The 22,136-nt window shown below is 46.3% G+C and overlaps 1 protein-coding gene across 5 annotated transcripts in view; it reads left to right on the top strand.

The window, feature by feature from the left end:
* wu:fj49a02 (myomegalin) overlaps positions 1-22,136 on the top strand; it is an 89,151-nt gene that overhangs the window by 42,512 nt on the left and 24,503 nt on the right. For 4 of the 5 annotated variants that reach the window (XM_056743138.1, XM_056743136.1, XM_056743135.1 and 1 more), the window contains 21 exons: positions 54-251; positions 372-530; positions 601-711; positions 966-1,103; positions 1,205-1,384; positions 2,675-2,869; positions 3,098-3,292; positions 5,341-5,401; positions 5,482-5,570; positions 5,944-6,012; positions 6,392-6,498; positions 6,612-6,757; positions 8,013-8,137; positions 17,637-17,749; positions 17,842-18,184; positions 19,206-19,431; positions 19,913-20,029; positions 20,328-20,560; positions 20,661-20,851; positions 21,246-21,481; positions 22,042-22,093. In XM_056743138.1, coding sequence (XP_056599116.1) covers positions 54-251; positions 372-530; positions 601-711; positions 966-1,103; positions 1,205-1,384; positions 2,675-2,869; positions 3,098-3,292; positions 5,341-5,401; positions 5,482-5,570; positions 5,944-6,012; positions 6,392-6,498; positions 6,612-6,757; positions 8,013-8,137; positions 17,637-17,749; positions 17,842-18,184; positions 19,206-19,431; positions 19,913-20,029; positions 20,328-20,560; positions 20,661-20,851; positions 21,246-21,481; positions 22,042-22,093 — 3,284 coding nt within the window. The remainder of the gene's footprint in view (positions 1-53; positions 252-371; positions 531-600; positions 712-965; positions 1,104-1,204; positions 1,385-2,674; positions 2,870-3,097; positions 3,293-5,340; positions 5,402-5,481; positions 5,571-5,943; positions 6,013-6,391; positions 6,499-6,611; positions 6,758-8,012; positions 8,138-17,636; positions 17,750-17,841; positions 18,185-19,205; positions 19,432-19,912; positions 20,030-20,327; positions 20,561-20,660; positions 20,852-21,245; positions 21,482-22,041; positions 22,094-22,136) is intronic. The other variant, XM_056743137.1, reaches the window with a different exon arrangement.

Here is a 22,136-nt window from a genome sequence, read left to right as displayed (position 1 = left end):
GAAGAGCGAGAGAGTGATGGTTGTTTCTCTTTGATTTGTGTGTCTCACTGAAGGCTCCAGACGGCTCAGTGGACTCAGTTGTGTTGTTGCAGAGTTCTCTGTTGTCGTGTCAGATGGAGTTGGAACGGTGTCAGCGTGAACACAAACTGACAGAGAGAAGCATGGAGGATGTGAGACGCTCTGGAGACCGACTGCAGGACCACCTGCATGAGACCCTACAGCACAGAGAGACAACAGAACAACACAATCAGGTCTGTGCCCGTCACACACAACATCACAGGAGTCGCCGCTTCTCTCTGGATGTTGTGATTTATTCAGAGGTGACATCAGCACTATTTATTGTGATGATTGTGTTGATATGGTCCTGACAGGAGCTGCGTGAGACGCTGACACGACTGCGGTCTGAGCTTCAGGTGAAAACACGTGAGCTGAAAGATCTTGAGATGAACACACGATCAGAGATCACCAACAGAGACAAAACCATCACACAACTCCAGCAGCGCTTGCATCACAAACACGCTCTGCTGCAGGTGATAAACACGTTCATTCTGTCCTTCTGCAGTGACATCATGTTGAAGTGTTTGTGTGTTTCATTGACAGGAGTATTCAGATCTGCTGGAGCGCTCGCCTGACTCCTCTCAAACACAGAAGAGAGACGCATTACTGGACACGCTGAAGAGTCGCATTAGAGACAGAGACCGAGCGCTAGAGGTGTGTGTGTGTGTATTACTGTTGCTGATCTGAAAACATCACATTATGTTAACTAAAAAAAGACTGAAATGAATTGAATCACTAGAGGATTAAATCATAAGTCATATATGAGTAGTTGTTTCTTCCTTTCTCGTGAGTTATGGAGGTGAACGATCAATGGGACTTCTTCAGAATGTTTTGTAGTAATATTCCTACTGTGTTTGTGTGTGTGTGTGTGTGTGTGTGTGTATGCTTGCGTACATACGTGCATATAGGGATCAATCGATGAGAAGTTTCGCTGTCTGGATGAAAAAGACGCTGAGGTGCGTCGACTGCAGCAGGCCATCCGTGAGAAAGATGGAGATCTGGACAGACTGAACACCATCCTGAATAACAACAACGACACCATCACGGTGTGTGTCATAATGTCTTATATTACACAAACTGTCTGCTTCTCTGTGATGAAACATGCTGAAGTGTGTGTGTTTGTGTGTGTGTGTGTGTGTGTGTGAAGAGTTTAGAGAATCTGGTGCGGAGTAAAGACTTGGATCTGGAGAGGACTCATGACTCCTGTCAGAAACTCAAGTGCTTGAAACAGAAGAGTGACGAGAAACACCTGAGCGCTATACAAGAGCGAGACAACATCATTCATCAACTGCACACAGCTCTACACACACACAACACACACACAGAGGTAAACACACACACAGACACACAGACACACACAGACAGAGTTAAACACACACACACAGACCGACCGAGGTAAACACACACACACAGAGAGAGGTAAACACACACACGCACACAGAGTTAAACATACATACACACACACACACGAACACACACACACAGACAGAGGTAAACACACACACACACACACACAGAGTTAAACACACACACACAGACAGAGTTAAACACACACACACAGACAGAGTTAAACACACACACACAGACAGAGTTAAACACACACACACAGACAGAGTTAAACACACACACACAGACCGACCGAGGTAAACACACACACACAGAGAGAGGTAAACACACACACGCACACAGAGTTAAACATACACACACACACACACACGAACACACGCACACAGACAGAGGTAAACACACACACACACACACAGAGTTAAACATACATACACACACATACACACACGAACACACACACACAGACAGAGGTAAACACACACACACAGAGTTAAACATTCACACACACACACGAACACACACACACAGACAGAGGTAAACACACACACACACACACAGACGGAGGTAAACACACACACACACAGACAGAGGTAAACACACACACACAGACAGAGGTAAACACACACACACAGACAGAGGTAAACACACACACACAGACAGAGGTAAACACACACACACACAGACCGACCGAGGTAAACACACACACATAGACAGAGGTAAACACACACACGCACACAGAGTTAAACATACACACACACACACGAACACACACACGCAGACAGAGGTAAACACACACACAGACCGACCGAGGTAAACACACACACACACACAGACCGACCGAGGTAAACACACACACACACAGACAGAGGTAAACACACACACACAGACAGAGTTAAACACACACACACACAGACAGAGGTAAACGCACACACACACAGACAGAGGTAAACGCACACACACACAGACCGACCGAGGTAAACACACACACAGACAGAGGTAAACACACACACACACACACACACACACACACAGACAGAGGTAAACACACACACACACACACTCAGACAGAGGTAAACACACACAGACAGACAGAGGTAAACACACACACACACACACACACTCAGACAGAGGTAAACACACACACACAGACAGAGGTAAACACACACACACAGACAGAGGTAAACACACACAGATATTTAAAGTCTGGTGCTGTAGTATCAACAGTTTGTGATCAACATGATGTTAAATGTGTGTGTGTGTGTTTGTGTAGGAACTGAGGTCAATGTTGTTAAAGGAGGTGTCGTGCGGTCCTGCTGATGTCGTACACAAGCTTCAGTCTCACCTGTCTGTGAAAGAGCGTCTGTTACAGGAAGTGATGTCACAGCACAGCAGACAGCTGCAGGAACACCACAGACACATCACAGAGCTGTTAGACACCATCAGCACCAGAGATCAACACACACAGGTACTAACACAACACAACATCCCAAAATCAATAAAAAATGCAGACTTGTGTTTTTCTTTATCATCACAAGCACACAATCTTTATTAGATTATCAGATTCAAACGAAAAACTAAACCCGTTCTGAGAGTGATGTCATCGTAACAATCAGCTGTCTGGACCTAGACGTTATTGTCCGTGTGTTAGTTATTTCTGTGTTTCACGTCGTCTGTCTGTCTGTCGGTCCATCAGGATTATATGGTGCAGTCAGGGCAGGTGATATCTGAGCGTTTGGCTCAGGTGCAGGAGTTGCGCCGGCAGCTGTTGTCATGGGAACAGAAGCTGAATGAGGTGAACAGAGAGAGAGAAAGAGATGCAGCTGTTCCGGCGGTCAGAGAGCTACAGACCCTCAGCAGTCTTCTTAAAGAGAAAGACACTTTCATACAGGTGACAAAACTCACCCAGATCATCCCGTCACAGGTTACATACATGAACATACATCACAGACATACTAAACATTCAACTCATCCACATGTTTATTTAGGCTTAGGTTACTATTGCCCTCTTCTTTGAGTCTCGAGTAACAGGTGTTCACTGTGTGATTGACAGAATGTTCTTCATCTGTAAATACTGTTTGTGAAGTAAAGCTTTGTGGTCGCTGTTTGGAGCAAACACTAGTTTGAACTTTCTTCTTTGCATTGTGGCGTATGTGTATTTGTATGCGATGTGTGTGATGTGTTTGTGATGTGTGTGATGTATGTGTTTTTATATGTGATGTGTGTGTGTGTATGTGTTTTTGTATGCGATGTGTGTGTGCGATGTGATGTGTTTTTGTGTGTATGTGATGTGTGTGTGTGTGTGTGTGTGTGTGTTTGTATGCGATGTGTGTGTGTGTGTGTGCGTATGTGTATGTGATGTGTGTGTTTGTATGTGATGTGTGTGTGTGTGTGTGTTTGTATGTGATGTGTTTGTATGTGATGTATGTTTGTGTGTGATTTGTGTGTGATGTGTGTTTTTGTATGTGATGTGTGTGTGTGATGTGTGTGTTTGTATGTGATGTGTCTGTATGTGATGTGTGTGTGTGTGTTCGTATGCGATGTGTGTGATGTGTGTGTGTGTGTGTTTGTATGCGATGTGTTTGTGTGATGTGTGTGTGTGTGTGTGTGTTTGTATGTGATGTGTTTGTGTGATGTGTGTGTGTGTGTGTGTGTGTGTGTGTTTGTATGCGATGTGTTTGTGTGATGTGTATGTGATGTGTGTGTGTGTGTGTGTGTGTGTGTGTGTGTGTGTGTGATGTGTGTGTGTGTGTTTGTATGCGATGTGTTTGTGTGATGTGTGTGTATGTGATGTGTTTGTGTGATGTGTTTGTGTGATGTGTGTGTGTGTGTGTGATGTGTGTGTGTGTGTTTGTATGCGATGTGTTTGTGTGATGTGTGTGTGTTTGTATGCGATGTGTTTGTGTGATGTGTTTGTGTGATGTGTGTGTGTGTGTGTGATGTGTGTGTGTGTGTTTGTATGCGATGTGTTTGTGTGATGTGTGTGTATGCGATGTGTTTGTGTGATGTGTGATGTGTGTGTGTGATGTGTGTGTGTGTGTTTGTATGCGATGTGTTTGTGTGATGTGTGTGTATGCGATGTGTTTGTGTGATGTGTTTGTATGCGATGTGTTTGTGTGATGTGTGTGTATGCGATGTGTGATGTGTGTGTGATGTGTGTGTTTGTGTGTGTTTGTGTGATGTGTGTGTGTGTGTGATGTGTGTGTGTGTGTTTGTATGCGATGTGTTTGTGTGATGTGTGTGTATGCGATGTGTTTGTGTGATGTGTGTGTGATGTGTGTGTGTGTGTGTTTGTATGCGATGTATTTGTGTGATGTGTGTGTATGCGATGTGTGTGTGTGTGTGATGTGTGTGTGTGTGTGTGTGTGTGTGTGTGCGTGTGTGATGTGTGTGTGTGTGTGTGATGTGTGTGTGTGTGTGTGTTTGTATGCGATGTGTTTGTGTGATGTGTGTGTATGCGATGTGTGTGTGTGTGTGTGTTTGTATGCGATGTATTTGTGTGATGTGTGTGTATGCGATGTGTGTGTGTGTGTGATGTGTGTGTGTGATGTGTGTGTGTGTGTGCGTGTGTGCGTGTGTGCGTGTGTGTGTGTGATGTGTGTGTGTGTGTGTGTGTGTGTTTGTATGCGATGTGTTTGTGTGATGTGTGTGTATGCGATGTGTTTGTGTGATGTGTGTGTGATGTGTGTGTGTGTGTGTGTTTGTATGCGATGTATTTGTGTGATGTGTGTGTATGCGATGTGTGTGTGATGTGTGTGTGTGATGTGTGTGTGCGTGTGTGCGTGTGTGCGTGTGTGCGTGTGTGCGTGTGTGTGTGTGATGTGTGTGTGTGTGTGTGTGATGTGTGTGTGTGTGTGTGTGTGTGTTTGTATGCGATGTGTTTGTGTGATGTGTGTGTATGCGATGTGTGTGTGTGCGTGTGTGTGTTTGAATGTGTAGGAGCTGCTGCAGGTTCAGGATCAGGTGATGTTGAGCTCCACACCAGCAGATGCAGTACAGGGTGAGTTTCACAGCAGTACATGTCATTTGGTGAAGTCATTCATCTGTTCATATGTGTGTGTGTGTTTCTGTGATGAGCAGGTGTGTGTGCAAGCGGCAGAGATGATCCTGACATACAAACTGTTCAAGAGGAATTACAGCTAACTCTGAGGAAACACAAGCAGACTGAGGTGTCACACACACGCACATTCACTTATCTATCAAATGACTACAGTCCCTAGACTTCTTAGACTTGTTTTCATACACACTAAGTTACGGCACTATAATGTAAGCCTAACCATCACACAAAACATTCATTTGAAAACCAAACGTCATTTCATTTCTGATCAATTGACTTTGTGGAGGACACTGACTGATACATACGATGTAGATGAATCAGACTTTTACTATCATTGTGGGGCACATAATACACACAACTTGCACGCACATATACACGCAAACAAACACACACACACACACACACACACACTGATCCTGTGTCTCTCCTCATGTTTCTCTATGTGTGTTCTGTGTGTGCGTGCGTGTGTGTGTGTGTGTGTGTAGATGGAAGTGTTAGAGTTGCGTGGTGCGCTGGAGGCTGCTCATGACGGCTCACGGTTGTCAGATTATCAGGTAATGCAGGAGAATGTCACACTGTTTCTGTTCAAAAAGAATTTGTGACCTAGTAAAACATGTTGAGTTTTATGAGAGTAAAAAAGTCTCAGCTCTTGATTTTTGAATTCATTTTTTTCACATTGTCCGTTATCTGCATATTCAGAATATATGTGAATATTTTGAGAGTAACACCATGTTAAGGTGTATTGTATTCTTCAAGAAGATAACCATATTTAGTCAGGGTGCCTTGAGGGCGAGTAAAACATGAGGACATTTTGTTTTGCCAGTGAAAAAACTCTTTAAGGGTCTTAAAAGGTCCAGATAGTTTTTTTACTGGCTTGACATGGTTTTTTAGAAGTGTGTGTTCAGTGTGATAAGATGTCTGTGTGTGTGTTAGTATTTCCTACAGCAGCTTGTGTCAGAACAGAAGATCCTGAACGAATCTCTGAGGTCTGAGACGAAGCTCTATCAGAACCTCAGACACATCCAGACTCAGAGAGACAGGTCAGAACACAGCGACAGATGTCTCACGCTATTCATCACACAGCGACAGATGATTGGTGTGAAACAGAAGTCAATGTGAACTGTGTGTGTCTGTTGTGTTGTCTGAACTGTAGCGGCGGTGAGAAGAGCGATGCTGCGCTACACGCTGAACTAAACTCACTTCAGACACTGCGAGGACAGCTGGAAGAAGTTCTGGCGAGGACCCGAGCAATGTCTGTGGCTCTGGAGCGGGCCGCTCTCACACAGATGGATTATGGAGGTGGGACGCGGCAGAGTTGGGCAGTCGGTGCAGATACTTAACAACTAATAACTGATGCTTCAATCCAGACATCAATGTAGATTTCTCATGTGTGTGTGTTTATGCATAATTCCACTACTTGTTTGGGCTTGTTTTGTGTAACGCTTGTTTTATTATTCACAACTCTGTTTGATGGTCGTGTTGTGTTCTGTACTCTTCATCTCATTCATGGTTGTCTCACCAGCAGTCACTGTAACGTCTCACTGTCAGCCGTGCATTAAGAACATCGGTCTGCATGTGAGGAGTATGCATCAGAACAACTACTAATGTCACCTCACTTCAAACAACATGACTTTATTTTAATGCTTTAGATGAAGCTGTTTTTCTGAATTCATGTTTCATTCCTGTTCATGGCCTAAATCTATTTCATGTATTTGAAACAAAAATAAATGTAAACGGATTTGCTCCTTGGCACCCACTTTTGTCCATTCTTATTGTCTTTGAGAAATCATTTAGAATTTGTATTTTTGTAAGGATGGGTTAGAGAAAGATTCATGGGACTGCAGATTTTCAGTAACCTAAAAACAGGTAAGAATTTGATTTAAGCTCCGATACTGTAATATTTTATGAAGCCAGTAATCCATCTCTCTCTTCTGAGTTTTCTATGAGGGTTAGTCAAAGGTTTTTAATGTTGAAGTAGATTTAGTTTGTGCATGTTCGGCGTTTCCGCATCATGTGTCTGCATGAATATGACTGTGTGGCATCTTCAGAGAAACCGCAAACATCTCCATTCTCAGACATAACACACACTCTTCACTCTAGACCCAAATCCTCCTCATGACCCTCAAATGCCTTTCATGATCTGACACAGCACAACTCAGACAATCCTTACTTAACAAAAACACTGTCACTGTTATGAGCTTTCATATGTACATACGGTACTGTAAATGTGGACATTATTGATGATATCAATTCTATCAGGCGGTTGAGTGCATGTGACATTTGTTAGTCCTGAACTTTGAATCATTTTTAATCTTTATTGTCTAAAGTCTCACATCTTATGTGTATCATGCATTTATATATAGCACAAGTCTTCAGAAAATAGTATATATATATATATATATATATATATATATAAATAGATTATATAGAGTATACGTATGTCAATCTTTTTGTTACCGTGAATGTAATTCTTGAGATAAATGAGTCAGTGTGAGGATCATCTGAAAGTTCTGAAAGCCTAAGAACGATGACACACGTGTTGTGTTTCCTTTAGAATCCAGCAGTGACGAGGATGATGAAGAACACGAGAGCAGCAGCGAGGCTCTTACAGACAGCATGGAGGATGAGGACGATGATGAGGAGATCAGAGTTACAGCTCACAGTCTGAGGGATTCACAGGTAACATGAGATCATCTCTTCACAGAATAACATGTTGTGTGAGCAGGTGATCTCTGAGAAAACCCTTTCAATGACATCCTCTTTCTCCTGCATCTGACATTCTGGGAATGAACTGAACCTTTGGCTCACAGAACTCATGTTTATCTGCAGGACTACAGCACCTTCTTTGACCCGAACATATTCCATGAAAAGTTTAAGTATTGTGGCTGTTGTTCGGATCTCTGTATTTTGTTCTCATGTCTCTTGAGAAAGATAATAATAATAATAATGCATTTTATTTCATGGCGCCTTTCAGAACACCCAAGGTCACCTCACAAGCAATATACAGGTCACTTCATAAAACAAAACACACAACAAACAAACAGCATATACATATAAAGTGCAATAAAGTCTCAATAAAAATTATAAAAAAATTATAAAAAAGCCTCTTGAAAAAGATATGTCTTAAGACGCGTTTTAAAAGTCAACAAGCACTCGCTATTGCGAACATCAAGAGGAAGAGAGTTCCATAGCAGCACAACTGAAAGATCTGGCACCCATAGTAGTAAGTCGAATCCGAGGTACCACAATCCGAGGAAGATCTGAGTGCACGTGAAGGAGTGTAAACATGAAGAAGTTGAGTAAGATATTGTGGTGCAAGATTATGATGTGCCTTACAAGTGAGTAGCAAGATTTTAAATTCAACTCTATGTTTAACCGGAAGCCAGTGCAATTGCTGGAGAACTGGAGAAATGTGCTCAGTATAAGGTGTTCTAGAGAGAACACGAGCTGCAGAATTCTGAATGAAGCTCAATTGAAGCTTATGTAGCAATTTGGAGGGAATACCTGTGAGAAGAGCATTGCAGTAGTCGATACATGAAGTGACTAGTGCGTGGATAAGAACTGCAGTATTTCTATTTGAAAGAAAGGGACGGAGACTGTTAATATTGTGCAGATGGAAGTATGCAATCCGCGTGATATTGTTAATTTGAGCTTTAAAAGATAGTGTGCTATCCATGATGACACCCAAACTTTTAACCTGAGAGGACGGACAGATGGCAGTATTGTCAACGTATAGAGAAAAACAATTAGATTTAGACAAAACAGATCTATTGCCAACAAGCAGAGCCTCAGTTTTGTTGCCATTTACCTTCAAGAAGTTTGCTGGGAGCCAATCTTTAATTTCAGCTAAACAGCTTGACAAAGATGGCGGAGGAAAAGAACCGGTGGGTTTGGCAGACAGGTAAAGTTGGGTGTCATCCGCATAATAGTAAAAAAGAATGTTATATATCCTTATAATATAACCAAGAGGGAGCATATAGATAATGAAAAGAAGCGGGCCCTACACAGAACCCTGGGGAACATCAGTGGTGACTGTCGATATTCTTGAACCCTAACCCTAACCCACTGCGTCAAGATAGATATGACCTAAACCAAGACAGAGCAGTGCCAGTAATACCAATGGAAGCTAACCTGTCAAAAAGTATCTTATGTGAGACAGTATCAAAGGCAGTGCTCAAGTCAAGTATGGTTAGAAGCCCGGAATCAGCTGCTAACAGTAGATCATTAGTTATTCTGACAAGAGCAGTCTCAGTACTATGGTGGGGACGAAAACCAGATTGGAATTGTTCATACAAGTTAATATTGGAGAGATGTTCATGAATTTGAATTGCAACGCACTTTTCCACTACCTTAGAAATAAATGGTAAATTTGAAATCGGACGGAAATTGTCAAAATTAAATGGATCACCCACTGGTTTCTTAAGTTTGGGTGTAATAATAGCAGATTTAAGAGATGGAGATATAAAGCCAGCACCAAGTGAAGCGTGAACAATTTTAGTAATCAACGACAAAAGGGCTGGTAAACAAGCTTTCACTAAAGAAGTTGGTAGAGGGTCTAACTGACAAGTCGAAGATTTAGATTTACCTATCAGACCCACTATCTCTGAAGTGATTGGAAGTGTAAAGTAGAGAAAACAGAGTTGGAAGGTGCGTGAGTGATAGACTGACAGGAGTCATTGTGGAGAGTACCAGTAAGTAGTTGCTGATGTACATTTTCAACCTCAGATGCAAAAAAGTCAAAAATCGATCACATAAATCAGTGGAATACATGTCAGATGGCAAAGAATCAGATGGTTTCAGAATATTGTTAACCATGAAAAAAAGAGACCTGGAGTTCCCATTGCTTACTCCAATTATGTTGGAATAGTAATCGGATTTAGATTTAGTCAGTGCATTTTTATAATTTTGAATATCTTCAGCATACATTTCTTTATGAACAAAAAGGCCAGACCTGAGATACAGCCGCTCTAACCTACAGCCTTAAGTTTTTAGTTCACGCAGTTCAGGTGTAAACTAAGGAGCTGAATGTACAAATGAAACAGTTCGAGTTTTCATAGGTGCAAATTCATCTAAAATCATGTTCAGTCCATCATCATAATATTTTACCAGTTCATCAACAGTAGAGAACGTCTTGGTTACGTATGTAACCTCAGTTCCCTGATGGAGGGAACGAGACGTTGTGTCGAGAACGACAGATGGGGTTCGCCCTTGAGAACCAATCAACTCTGACTACTATAGAAAAGGCCAATGAAATTTGGCGAATGCAATTTGCATGCCGGGCTCCGCCCCCGGAAATCCGGTATAAAAGGAGGCCGGCGTGCAGCATTCACTTACCTTTGTTCTGAAGAGCCTGAGACCTCTCAAACTGCAGCAGAATACGATACGTGTTCGTGGCATAAGGGACACAACGTCTCGTTCCCTCCATCAGGGAACTGAGGTTACATACGTAACCAAGACGTTCCCTTTCTGTCGGTCTCTCGACGTTGTGTCGAGAACGACAGATGGGGTTGCCTATGGAAAACGCCACAACGCTGTATCGCGTCACAATCTCTAGCGAAGCGACGGTAACAAGCCTGGGCGTGTCATCTCGAAGCTTTCGTGAGACTGTAACCTTCCAGTGTGGTGGTCGGGGGGTTCCAGAGCTTTCTTGGAGAAAGATGGGTACAGCCCTGACCGGTAACTTTCACGGACGGGGCCTTAGCTCTCTATAGGCGAGAGGCCGTCCAGATCAGTTTACACCGGGTAAGCGCGACTCTTAATCAGAGAAGCGCTACAGAGGCCACCTCCTACCCGTGGGGAGGAATATGGTGGATATAGGTATGGTCTCGTCCTTGGAGGAGAACGCATGGAACGTGCGGACTGAGTAGTTAACCGCGAGGTGGAGGCCCACCTGGGGAAGCTCATGGGTTACCAGGAGTGGGAACCATTCTCATGAGGATACATCAGACGGAACAGCCCACGGAGGGGGTGTTACAGACGTCCGGTAGCACTAGGTCCGGTTAGAGCTATCTGTGATAGCTCACATGGTATCCCGGCCTAAGGGGGAAGGCTGCTCTGCCCAGCCAGCCCCCAGGGGGTGCTTGTTTGGTGATGGATGGAATGCCTATTCTTAACCAGTGTCTGGGTAAGAAGGGAGGCTGGTGAGGTACCAGTTTCTTAGCGATGTGTTCGGGTAAGAAGAAAAGGTAAATAGCACACTGACCCAACCTGTTAGAGGGTGGAAAGGTGCTTTCGCAGGCATACGCCCCCCCGGATGCCAGTCCTACATGTCGCCACGCAGGACGTGGGCTGACACCGGGTTTACGCGAAGGTTGTTAACCCTTGCGAAGGTGTTTGGGCATAGCCCAACCCGCAGCTCTACAGATGTCTGCTAGAGAGGCGCTTCTGCCAGTGTCCAGGAGGTGGCTAAACTCCGTGTGGAGTGAGCCCTCACTGCCAATGGGCATGGGAGATTCTGAGATCGGAATGCCGTCGTAACGGCGTCCACGACCCAGTGCGCCAGCCTCTGTTTGGAGACAGCCTTCCCCTTCTGCTGTCCTCCAACAGACACGGAGCTGGTCAGAGCTTCAGAGCTCTGCGTGCGGTCCAGTACGTACTGGACACAACACTAATCGGGTTGGGTCTTCCTCCCCTATGGGGAGCGCCTGCAAGTTCACCACTTGGCCCCGGAGGGAGTAGTGGGAACTTCTTGGGCACGCATCCGGGCCTGGGTCTCAAGATAACGTGAGAGTTTCCAGGGCCGAGTTTAAGGCAATCCAGGGACACGGAGGATGCTCGGTGGTCCCCTACCCTCTTGAAGGAAGTGAGCGCCGTCAGGAGGGCCGTCTTACTCTATGAGGAAGATCGGAACCTCCGAGGGGCTCTTTGGGGGGCCCTGAGGCTCCCCAGGACCACTTAGGGTCCCAAGAGGGTATGGAGCGGAGATGAGGCGGATTCCGCCCTCTCGCTGCTTAGGAACCTGGTGACCAGGTCGTGTTGCCCTAGAAACTTTCCACCGACTGAGTCGTGATGAGTGGCAATAGCGACTACATACACTTTCAGTGTGGAAGGGAGATGTTAGTCTCCAGTCTCGTGAGGAGGGGAACACAATCCTGATCAAGCACCTCAGTGGGTCTTTCTCGTTGAGAAAGACACCAGGACGAGAAGAGGCACCGTCTAGAGGCGTGTAACCGCCTAGTAGATGGGGCCCTAGCCTGGGTGATGGTCTCAGCCGTATAGGGGGAGTAGCCATCTTAGGATCTTCTCGTCCCGTCTAGAGACCAGACATGGGTGTTCCAGAGGTCTGATCTGGGATGCCAGAACGTGTCCTTCCCCTGAGAGAGCAGGTCCTCTGTCAGGGGAATGGTTCAGGGGGAGTCGCTGTCCAGAGCATCGGCTCTGAGGCCAAGTGCGGTTAGACCGGTGTGGTGTAACCAATAACACTTGGTGCTCCTGCTCCCTGACCTTGCACAGAGTCTGTACAAGAAGGCTCCTGGGGGGGGAAGGTGTGCTTCCGCCCATCCCGCGGCCAGCTGTGCGCAAGGATATCCGTGCCGAGGGCAGGGACTATCAAGCGGGCAAATGGTGGTGTTACGGGAGGTGAACAGGTTTTACCTGGGCCTACCCGAACAGCCTCCAAATGAGCTGGACTGCACGGGGGTGGAGTCGCCACTCTCCACGAGGCATAAACTGGCGAGAAAGCACGTCGGCTGTCTAGTTCAGTTTGCCCGGGGTGTGTGGCCTGCAGGGAACGAGTCACCTGTTGACTCCACCGGAGGAGGCGTCGAGCAAGTTGTGTTTAGCTGCTGTGTGCGAACGCCACCCTGACGATCTGTATTCGCTACAGCTATAGTGCTGTCCTCGGAACAGCACGTGTATGTCTCGCACGAGAGGCCGTAGCCTGCTCAGTGCAAGTAGCATAGCCCACAACTCTTGGCAATTGATATGCCAGCGCAGGCGGGGGTTCGTCCAACACCCCACCTGCGTGCCCGTTGCACACTACACCGCACCCCTGCAGGGAGACTTCAGTCGTCACCACGACCTGCCTCATAACCTGCTCAGAGGGACCTGAGTCCGTCGAAAAAGTCATAAAGACTAGGGGTTATGGTGCGTCGGCAGCAGGGCGGCATCACCATGCGCCTGCTGCCGGTGTGCCACGCTCTCCTCGGAACTCGACTCTGAAACCAGTGTTGGAGCGGTGTCATGTGCATCAACTCGAGGGGTATTAGCCCGCGAGGACGCCATGTGTCCCAGGAGCCTCTGAATTGTTTCAGGGGGACCGCTGTCTGCCTAAAATGTTCATTTCAGACAGTTCAACACTGGTTGGGCACAACTGCGGACAGGTGTGCCGACATGGTGACAGAGTTGAGTTCCATACCGAGAAAGAGGATGCTCTGCACTGGGGAGAGCTTGCCCCTCTCTTGGTTGACCTGGAGTCCCAATCGACCTAGGTGCCGGAGCACCAGGTCCCTTTGTGTACATAACAGATCTCGCGAGTGTGCCAAGATAGGCCAGTCGCTGAGATAGTTTAGTACCCGCTCGCCTTCCTCCTCTCAGGGAGAAAGGGCGGTCAGGGACAGACCGAAAGGGAGGACTCCGTACTGATATGCCCGCCTCTCGCACGCGAACCGTGGGAACGGCCGGTGTCGAGGAGGATCGAGACATGAAAGTAAGCGTCCTTCAGGTCGATTGCCACGAACCAATCCTGACACCTCATAGATGTCAGGACGCGCCTCTGTGTGAGCACCCTGAATGGCAGCTTGTGAAGGTGCTCTGTTCAGGGTACGCAGCCTTTGGGGGCAACCCGCCGTCTTTCTTGGGAACGATGAAGTGCGGGTGGTGACCCACTGAACATCTTGGTTTTGAGGGACGAACTCGATGCCTGTTTTGCCAGAAGGGTGGTGACCTCTACCCGAAGTACGGAGGCGTCCCTGCCTCTGACAGAGGGAGAGATGATGCCCCGAAACTTGGGTGAGTCTCTGGCGAACTGGATCGAGTAACCAAGACGGACCGCCCTCATTAGCCAGCGAGACAGTGTGGGCAGCTCTCGAGCTCCCAGGGACTGTGACAGGGTGACCAAGGGGACGGTCTGCTTCATCATTCCCACGGGGGGTGGTTCGTCGGCTGGCGGAGCTAACCATGTCGCGGGGAGTCCCCGGAGGGAAGGTTTTTGCTCCGCCTGCTTACCTGCCTGGCGGGACAACGGCACGCACTGTCGGTTTGAGAGTGGTGACGGCTGTCGTATGTGTACGACCTCACGCCTCGCCAGGGTGTGAGGTCGGTTCGCCGAGCACAGTCCAGTGGAGTGTGCGATCGGCTGCAAGTAAACCCGGGGAGAACAGAAAACTCAGTGAGTAAGTGGGCGCCAAGCCCTAACAAGGGCCCGGCTTTGGTGACGAGGCAGGAGTCGTCCCGTACCGACCGATCAGAGCCGTGGCTGTGAAGGTTCGGGCCCGATGTTGTTCTCCCTGGGGTCTTCCCGTCAGTGTCCCTTCTCGCGAGGAGGTTGCTGACGGGGTGGAGGTTTCCCCCTCGACCTCTGCTTCCGGGGTGCCGCCTGTGGGGGCACAGGAACCGGAGCCGATGTCGAAAGGGTCCTGGGTTGCAGGGAAGCAGACGTCACGTGAGATCTCGGAGGCCTGTAGGCGGCCGAGTCGCGGCGTGAAAAAAATGTGGTTAATTGCCACTGTCTGCTTCGCCGTCAAAAAACTGCTGAGCGCAGTCCTCGACGGTGTTACCAACAACCCACCCTGCGAGATGAGTGCATCAAGAAAGCGGACTTCCTTGCTGTCACTCTTCTGCACAAGGTATAGCCGGGGGTGTCTCTCCTGGACCACTACCGTGGACATCGTCCGACCCAGGGCCCGTGCCGCCGCCTTAGTCGCCCGTAGAGCGCTGTCAGCGGTGGCACGGAGATCCTGCATTATACCCGGGTCGGCCTTACCCTCGTGGAGCCCTCTCAACGCCCTGGCCTGGCGGACCTGCAGGATGGCCAAGGCATAGAGAGAGGAGGCAGCCTGGCCCGCAACATCGCAAGCTTTCGACACCAGTGATGCCGAAGTCTTACGTGCTTTGGACGGTAGGAGTGGTCGATCCCCCCCCAGGTGGTAGCCGTCCGCGGCACAGGTGCACCGCAGGCGGACGTTCCACCCGGGGGATCTCGACGCAGTCCTTGGCTGCCTCACCATCGAGGGAAGTAAGGGAGCCGGAGCTGGTTTCACTGGAACGGTCCGTGAGTGGAGCGTTCCAAGTTTTACACAGCTCCTCATGCACCTCCGGGAAAAACATGGCACCCGGGGTGGGCGCGGTTTGCACCGCGCACCGACCTCGGGAACCACGTATCCCCGGGTTAGCACGGATGACATCACTTCTGCTTCCTCCTGAACTCGACCGCTGGGGGTGGAGTTTGGATTCGGCAGAGTCGGATGCCAGTCTCCCTCCGATGCTGCGAGCGACATCTCATCTACGTCACACATCGTTTCCGAGTGTGTGCGTGAGGATCCGGACGGTATGCCACCGCCGGTTGGGGAACGTTCAGAAGAGCGAATCGGGGTGCGATCGGCCCGTGAGCACTTGGCTGGCGGGTTTACGTTCGCAGAGTTCCCCGTATCACTAACGCTGCTAACGTGGGTGGTCATCGGGGCCGTAGCCACAGATGTCACAGCCCGGGTAGCAGACGAAATGGTGGCTGGTTCCCGTAGGAAGACAGCCACCCGTGACCGCAACTTCTGAATGACAATCTGCCCGCAGTGCAGGCAGATGTGTCAACGAACGCTGCTTCAGTGTGCTGGACGCCCAGACACCTAATGCAGCGATCGTGTCCATCCCCCTCCTCGATGAGGGTGCCGCACCCAAGAGAACAGCGGGACATGCCGCGCTGGAGAATGCTCAGTCAGTCCTGAAAAGGACTTTTAGAAAAAATCTCTAACACCTCCGGAACCGCCGAGACGCCCAGGGGAAGGTCGCTGCAGGAAGGGACGATCCGCTGTAACACGTCGTAGCACCAGCGTGTAGTTGTAGAGGATTGAATCCTGAGTTGTACTCATGAGCGATGGCTCTGAAGAACAAAAGGTAAGTGAATGCTGCACGCCGGCCTCCTTTTATACCGGATTTCCGGGGGCGGAGCCCGGCATGCAAATTGCATTCGCCAAATTTCATTGGCCTTTTCTATAGTAGTCAGAGTTGATTGGTTCTCAAGGGCGAACCCCATCTGTCGTTCTCGACACAACGTCGAGAGACCGACAGAAAGGGAAATCAGATTTACTGGAGAGGATGGCAAGTTCATCAGCAAAAGTAGGCACATCGATGTTCTTAATATTCCGGAATCTAATCTGGCGACACAAGTTTACCTTAAAGATGGCCAGTTTGGCACAAAATGACACCAGAAAGTGATCTGATATGGATAGATCAGAAACGATACAATTAAATGGCGTTATACCAGAGCAGCAAACAATATCAAGAATATGCCCCTTAGTATGAGTGGGCAATGTGTTAAATTGTTGTATACCAAAGCAATCCAAACATGATACAAATTCACTTGTAAATGCATTGCTGACATTATCTATATGAATGTTAAAATCACCCAGAAGGATAACATTTGAAGATATGGAACATAAGTAAGTCAAGAGTTCAGATATTTCTGTTAAAAAGGCATTATTGCTCTTAGTGTAACCGGAACGCTCCGCACTGCTCTCAGCGGGCCTCGAACCAGGTCGGCGAGAGTCGGGTGCTCTAGCGAGGAGGCTAAAGACTGCAGTCGCTAGAGAGTCCTTGAGGCCGGGGAGTGAGGTTTACATATTGCACAGCACTTCACTAGCTTGTCTCCATTACATTAGGAGGGCAGTAGATAGTTATGAGGATGGTAGGAATCGGAGCATTAATTTTTAAGGCAATTGATTCAAAAGAGGAATATGTAGACAAAGTTAACTGAGATACTTTCAATTTCTCTTTGTAAAGTATTGCTAGCCCCCCTCCCCTTCCCGTATCACGAGGTTTACAAACATAACTATATCCTGGGGGAACAGACTGGTTTACATGAAAAAAGTCATCTGGTTTCTGCCATGTCTCAGTTAGACAGAAAAAGTCAAACTCGCGGTCAGACGTAAATCACACACCAAGGGTCCTTCAGTGGAAAGATCCTAATTTTGTCCTAAAATACATTTTCTGAGGGTTTTCTAAGCTCACTGTACTTCTCCCACAGAACACTGGGATGTCTAACGGACGGATGAACATGAGAATATTGTCCCGCAATACGAAAGTAGGGGAGCGATGTGATGTAGAGGTGACGGGCCGGACCGAGCAAACTCGCAGCAGGTACAAACATCCGTCACATGCCACCTGTGCAGTTGGCTTTCATTGCTCATTTGCTCTGCTTTTGATGTGTCTGGGTTTTGTTGCTCTGGTAGAAAAACTCTTCCTAGTCTGCATGAAAAGAAAGCAGCGCTCCATCAGAGTGAAACTGGATCACAGTTGAGATGTGAATCAGAATCTGCGTCCGACTTTGGATTAAAAGCAGCTGATGAGGTATCTGTGAAGTGTGGATTGTTGGAGAAGCGTGAGCTCCAGACAGGTGATCACGAGGAAGAGGAGAAAAATGATGATGAAGATGTTCGGGCCCCTCAAGGCAAGCGTGGGCCCCCCTGTGTTAAGTCGAGGGAGGGGAGGTGGAAGAGGAGGTGCACCAGACCGCAATCTCTGGACCTCGGAGCACTGCCGTCACACAAACCCGCAGCCCATCACACAATTCAGGTATACAATGTTACAACATTACACAAAACTACAATAATAAGACTGCAACAAGCCCCTTGATCAGCACAACATGGTTCAGATGTCTGACCCTGATCTGTGAAGGAAAAATTTGAACATTCCGTTTACTTTGTTCATCACGTGATATTTGATCATACATAATGTGTGTGTTAACGTTATAAGATATATTAGATTTGTTTAATTCTTTTGAAATCGCATTATTAGAATAATCTTGCTTGTTCTACAACATCATGCAGTGTACTGTATTTGTGTTTATTTTCTCCTGTAAAGCTGCTTTGGAACAATGCACATTGTGAAAAAGTTCTATATAAAATCAAATTGAATTGAATTGAATAGTAACTGTGGTAAAGAGATATCATTCTGAACAATAAAGAAGACACAGGATACATGAAATTATAATACATTTTAATGGATTTATATTGTACTGTATATAGACGGTTTCATCTAAACAACATAAATAAATGTAACTTGCGCAAATTTGTGGGCCCAACTGAACTTTCGGTACACATTCACAAACAATAGAGCACCCTTTCTTTTTTTTAAACTTTCTACCACAAAACTACAGGACACATTCAACAAATTGTTTATTTAATAATATGAACATTCAACAAAAGTGTATTTAATAGAATAATTATACAGTAAAATAAAAATACAAATTAATATTAACATACATTCATTAAATACAAAGTTATATTATAAGACACTGAGTAATCAATACTGGAAAAATTCCTTTACAGTCAATTGATTTGAGCTCTTTAATTTAAATAAAATGCTTTTAACATGTGTAATCTGACAGTCAAACTAAACTAAACATTTAAAAAAAAAATACTTTAAACAAGACTATAAATTCCTATATGAAATTTGAATTAATCTCAGACAAGTTGCTCGTGCAAGCAAGTCATTTTAAATGTCATAAAATCATTGATTTAATGAGACAACGAGCACTTCAGTAGTGACTATGCTCACATTATAAGACAGCGGTTGATCGTGTTTGTTCTAATAGGAAATAGAGGTGATGCGTGACTGTGAGGGATCAAGTAATAGAAGAAGTGATGCCATTGGGTTGTGGCAACATGTGGAGGCGGGGCTTCGGGAGCAGGCGGAGCAACTCCGTAATGACCTCGCTGTGAGTCATCAGCAGAGCTGCGAGCTGCAGGAGAGACTGATGGTGTCAGAGGCCACGGTGCATGCGCTAAATGACCAACTGAAAGACTACAGAGAACTCCTCAGTGAGAACACACAGACAAACACTCACATGTTGGTGGTTTACAGGGACATTCCATTGACATAATGCATTTTATAGTCTACAAACTATATATTCTATCCCTTAACCCCAACAATAATTCAAAAGTTTGTATAACATATTGCTTAACCCACCCCCTAAACCTCACAATCACACAACACTTTTTTGCTCTTTTAGATTTTCACAAAAGTTCATTCTGTATGATTTATAAATCACAAGGACCAAATAATGTCCACAAGGACAAGGATTTTTGATATTGCCATCTTTGTGGGGACATTTGTCCCCGTACAGTAGGGTTTACACTAAACACAAACACACACGCTTTTATTTATTAGAGTCCTAAAAGTTGTAAGGTCCACATTAAATGGCCACACAAGTCACAACATGTTTAACTATTTTTTTTCAACTACTGTATTGGCAAACATTCTTTTCATTGATTGAATTGTGTAATATTGTGTGTGTTTCAGCGGAAAGTGCCGTTCAGAGGGACAGTAAACAAGTTCAGGTGGATCTTCAGGATTTGGGTTATGAGACGAGTGGCAGAAGTGAGAATGAAGCTGAGAGAGAGAACGCCAGCAGCCCGGGTACAATACACATGTTCCATACAACATATCACCTCTACATATTACACACAACATAACCAAAACACTACATTATACCATCTGTTTGAATACTTGATTCTGATTGGCTGGAAGGTGCACAGGTAGTTCCAGTCAGTTTGATCATTGTTCTTAATGAATACTCTGCCTTTGATGTAATCGTATCACACGCGCAGGGTTTACAAGCTTTGGCCAAATTAATTATGTAGGAATAAATGACCGCTGCACGTCTGCATCACCCACTGCAGTGCCTGCGTTTCATGCATCATATTTTTCTGTGCAGAAGTGGATGAGTTGGAGACATGCGTCTCTCTCTCGGGTGCGGTGAGCAGACGCGGGGGTTGGCACGGCGGCGGTACTCAGGTGGACGACCCCTCTTCTCTGAAGTGTTTGGTGCAGGACCTGCGTGCTCAGCTATCTCGCTGCCACAAAGTCATTGGCGGCCTGCAGCTGCGTGTACGCTCGCTCTCCGCCACCTCAGACTACGGGTCTAGTTTGGAGCGCACGCCGCGTAAGGTAACATTCTGTTCTCAGGCCTGAAATATCTGATGTCATTATTAATAGAGAACAATCCCATTCAGTCAAATCAGAAATAAACCACCAGACACGCATCCAGCAGGTGAACTGGGAGTTTCAGAGTGCTGGAGATGAAGATGAGGGCTGGCAGTCGGACGCGGGGCCGATGAAACCCAGCAAAGAACTTCAGCAGCTGGTGAGTCGTGTGGCCCTGCTGGAGACCCAAATGAAAAAGTCCAAGCTGGAGGGAAAGAGCGGCCCAGAGGAGGGTAAATGTGCCACCTGGCCTGGGTGAGTCCACCTGTCCACCACATGTTTATCACACAGAGGTGCGGGCAGCATGCTTACTGTTGTTTTCAACTCATCTCAAACTTTCATGTGCTATTAGCCTATTGAAACAAACACCATTAAAGCCTAACCTTAAACTTCAGGGCTCATTTATTCAACATAATCCAAATATAACGTTCATTCTACCAACCTAATCTAACCCAAAACTTCAAATAAAAGAACAAATTTAGAGAAAACAAGTCAATCAACTTACATTAAAAAAATGCAGATGAAATGTGCTGCGTGCACTCATAGATAGTCATTGTTCCTCAGAAAACAAGAGCATGAAATATACCCTCATTATTCTAAGCTTCGCTTCAAAACCTATGCCAATCCTTTTCTCTCCCTGTTTGAACAGGAAGTACAATACGCTGATCCAGGCACAAGCGAGGGAACTGTCCCATCTGCGGCAGAGGATGAAAGAGGGGCGGAGCATCTGTCACATCCTCACGCATCATCTGAGCGACACCACCAAAGCCTTTGAAGAGCTGCTGCGTGCCAATGACATCGATTATTACATGGGCCAAAGCTTTCGAGAGCAGCTTTCCCAGAGTTCCTCGCTCGCTCAGAGAGTCAGCAGCAAGATGAGCGGACGTGAGCGTTCAAATGCACAACATTCACTGGAAACTCCTGACAGGCCTTTAGCATCACACGTGCATGTCATTTTACACTAATCCGCATACTATCCGTCCTAAATAGTATTTGAAAAGGGAGTTTGTATGTCCAAAATCACAGTATGCTGAAGTCAGTATTCTCTAAGTATCAGGATGGTCAACTGTTTTTTAGTGAGAGTTGGAAGTGCAGATCCATGGACACTCCAACGGCTGTGATCACAGAGGGCGGAGCTTAGTGATGCTTCACTTCATTAATACAATTAAATAAGTGATGCTACTCTGAATGAATAAATGGAAGTAAACATTAAACATGACATTAGAATTAACGTGTGAAGAAATACTTAAATGTAAAGAATGGCTAAAATCTGATAATCGTGACTGTGAACAATCGAAGTGTTGTCTACTCCGTTTCCCGTTAGTATGTACCAGTGTGTATTTGTTTTGCTGCCCACTTAAATGTTTTTACTTTTCCATAACAGAAACAGTACATACTTTCAAGAATTGAATTGAATTGACTCAGGTGTGCAAATGTTTCTTTAGGTTCTGAGCAGCAGGAAGAGGATAAAACGCGTCACGAGCGTCTGGCGCACAGGCGAGTGTATTCTCTCAAATAAAACACATGATTGATTTTCGTC

The sequence above is a fragment of the Triplophysa dalaica genome, chromosome 3 (assembly GCF_015846415.1).
Source record: "Triplophysa dalaica isolate WHDGS20190420 chromosome 3, ASM1584641v1, whole genome shotgun sequence".
Classification (NCBI taxonomy): Eukaryota; Metazoa; Chordata; class Actinopteri; order Cypriniformes; family Nemacheilidae; genus Triplophysa; species Triplophysa dalaica.
Note: the sequence above shows the minus strand (reverse complement) of the source record. Positions and strands in the feature narration are given on the sequence as shown.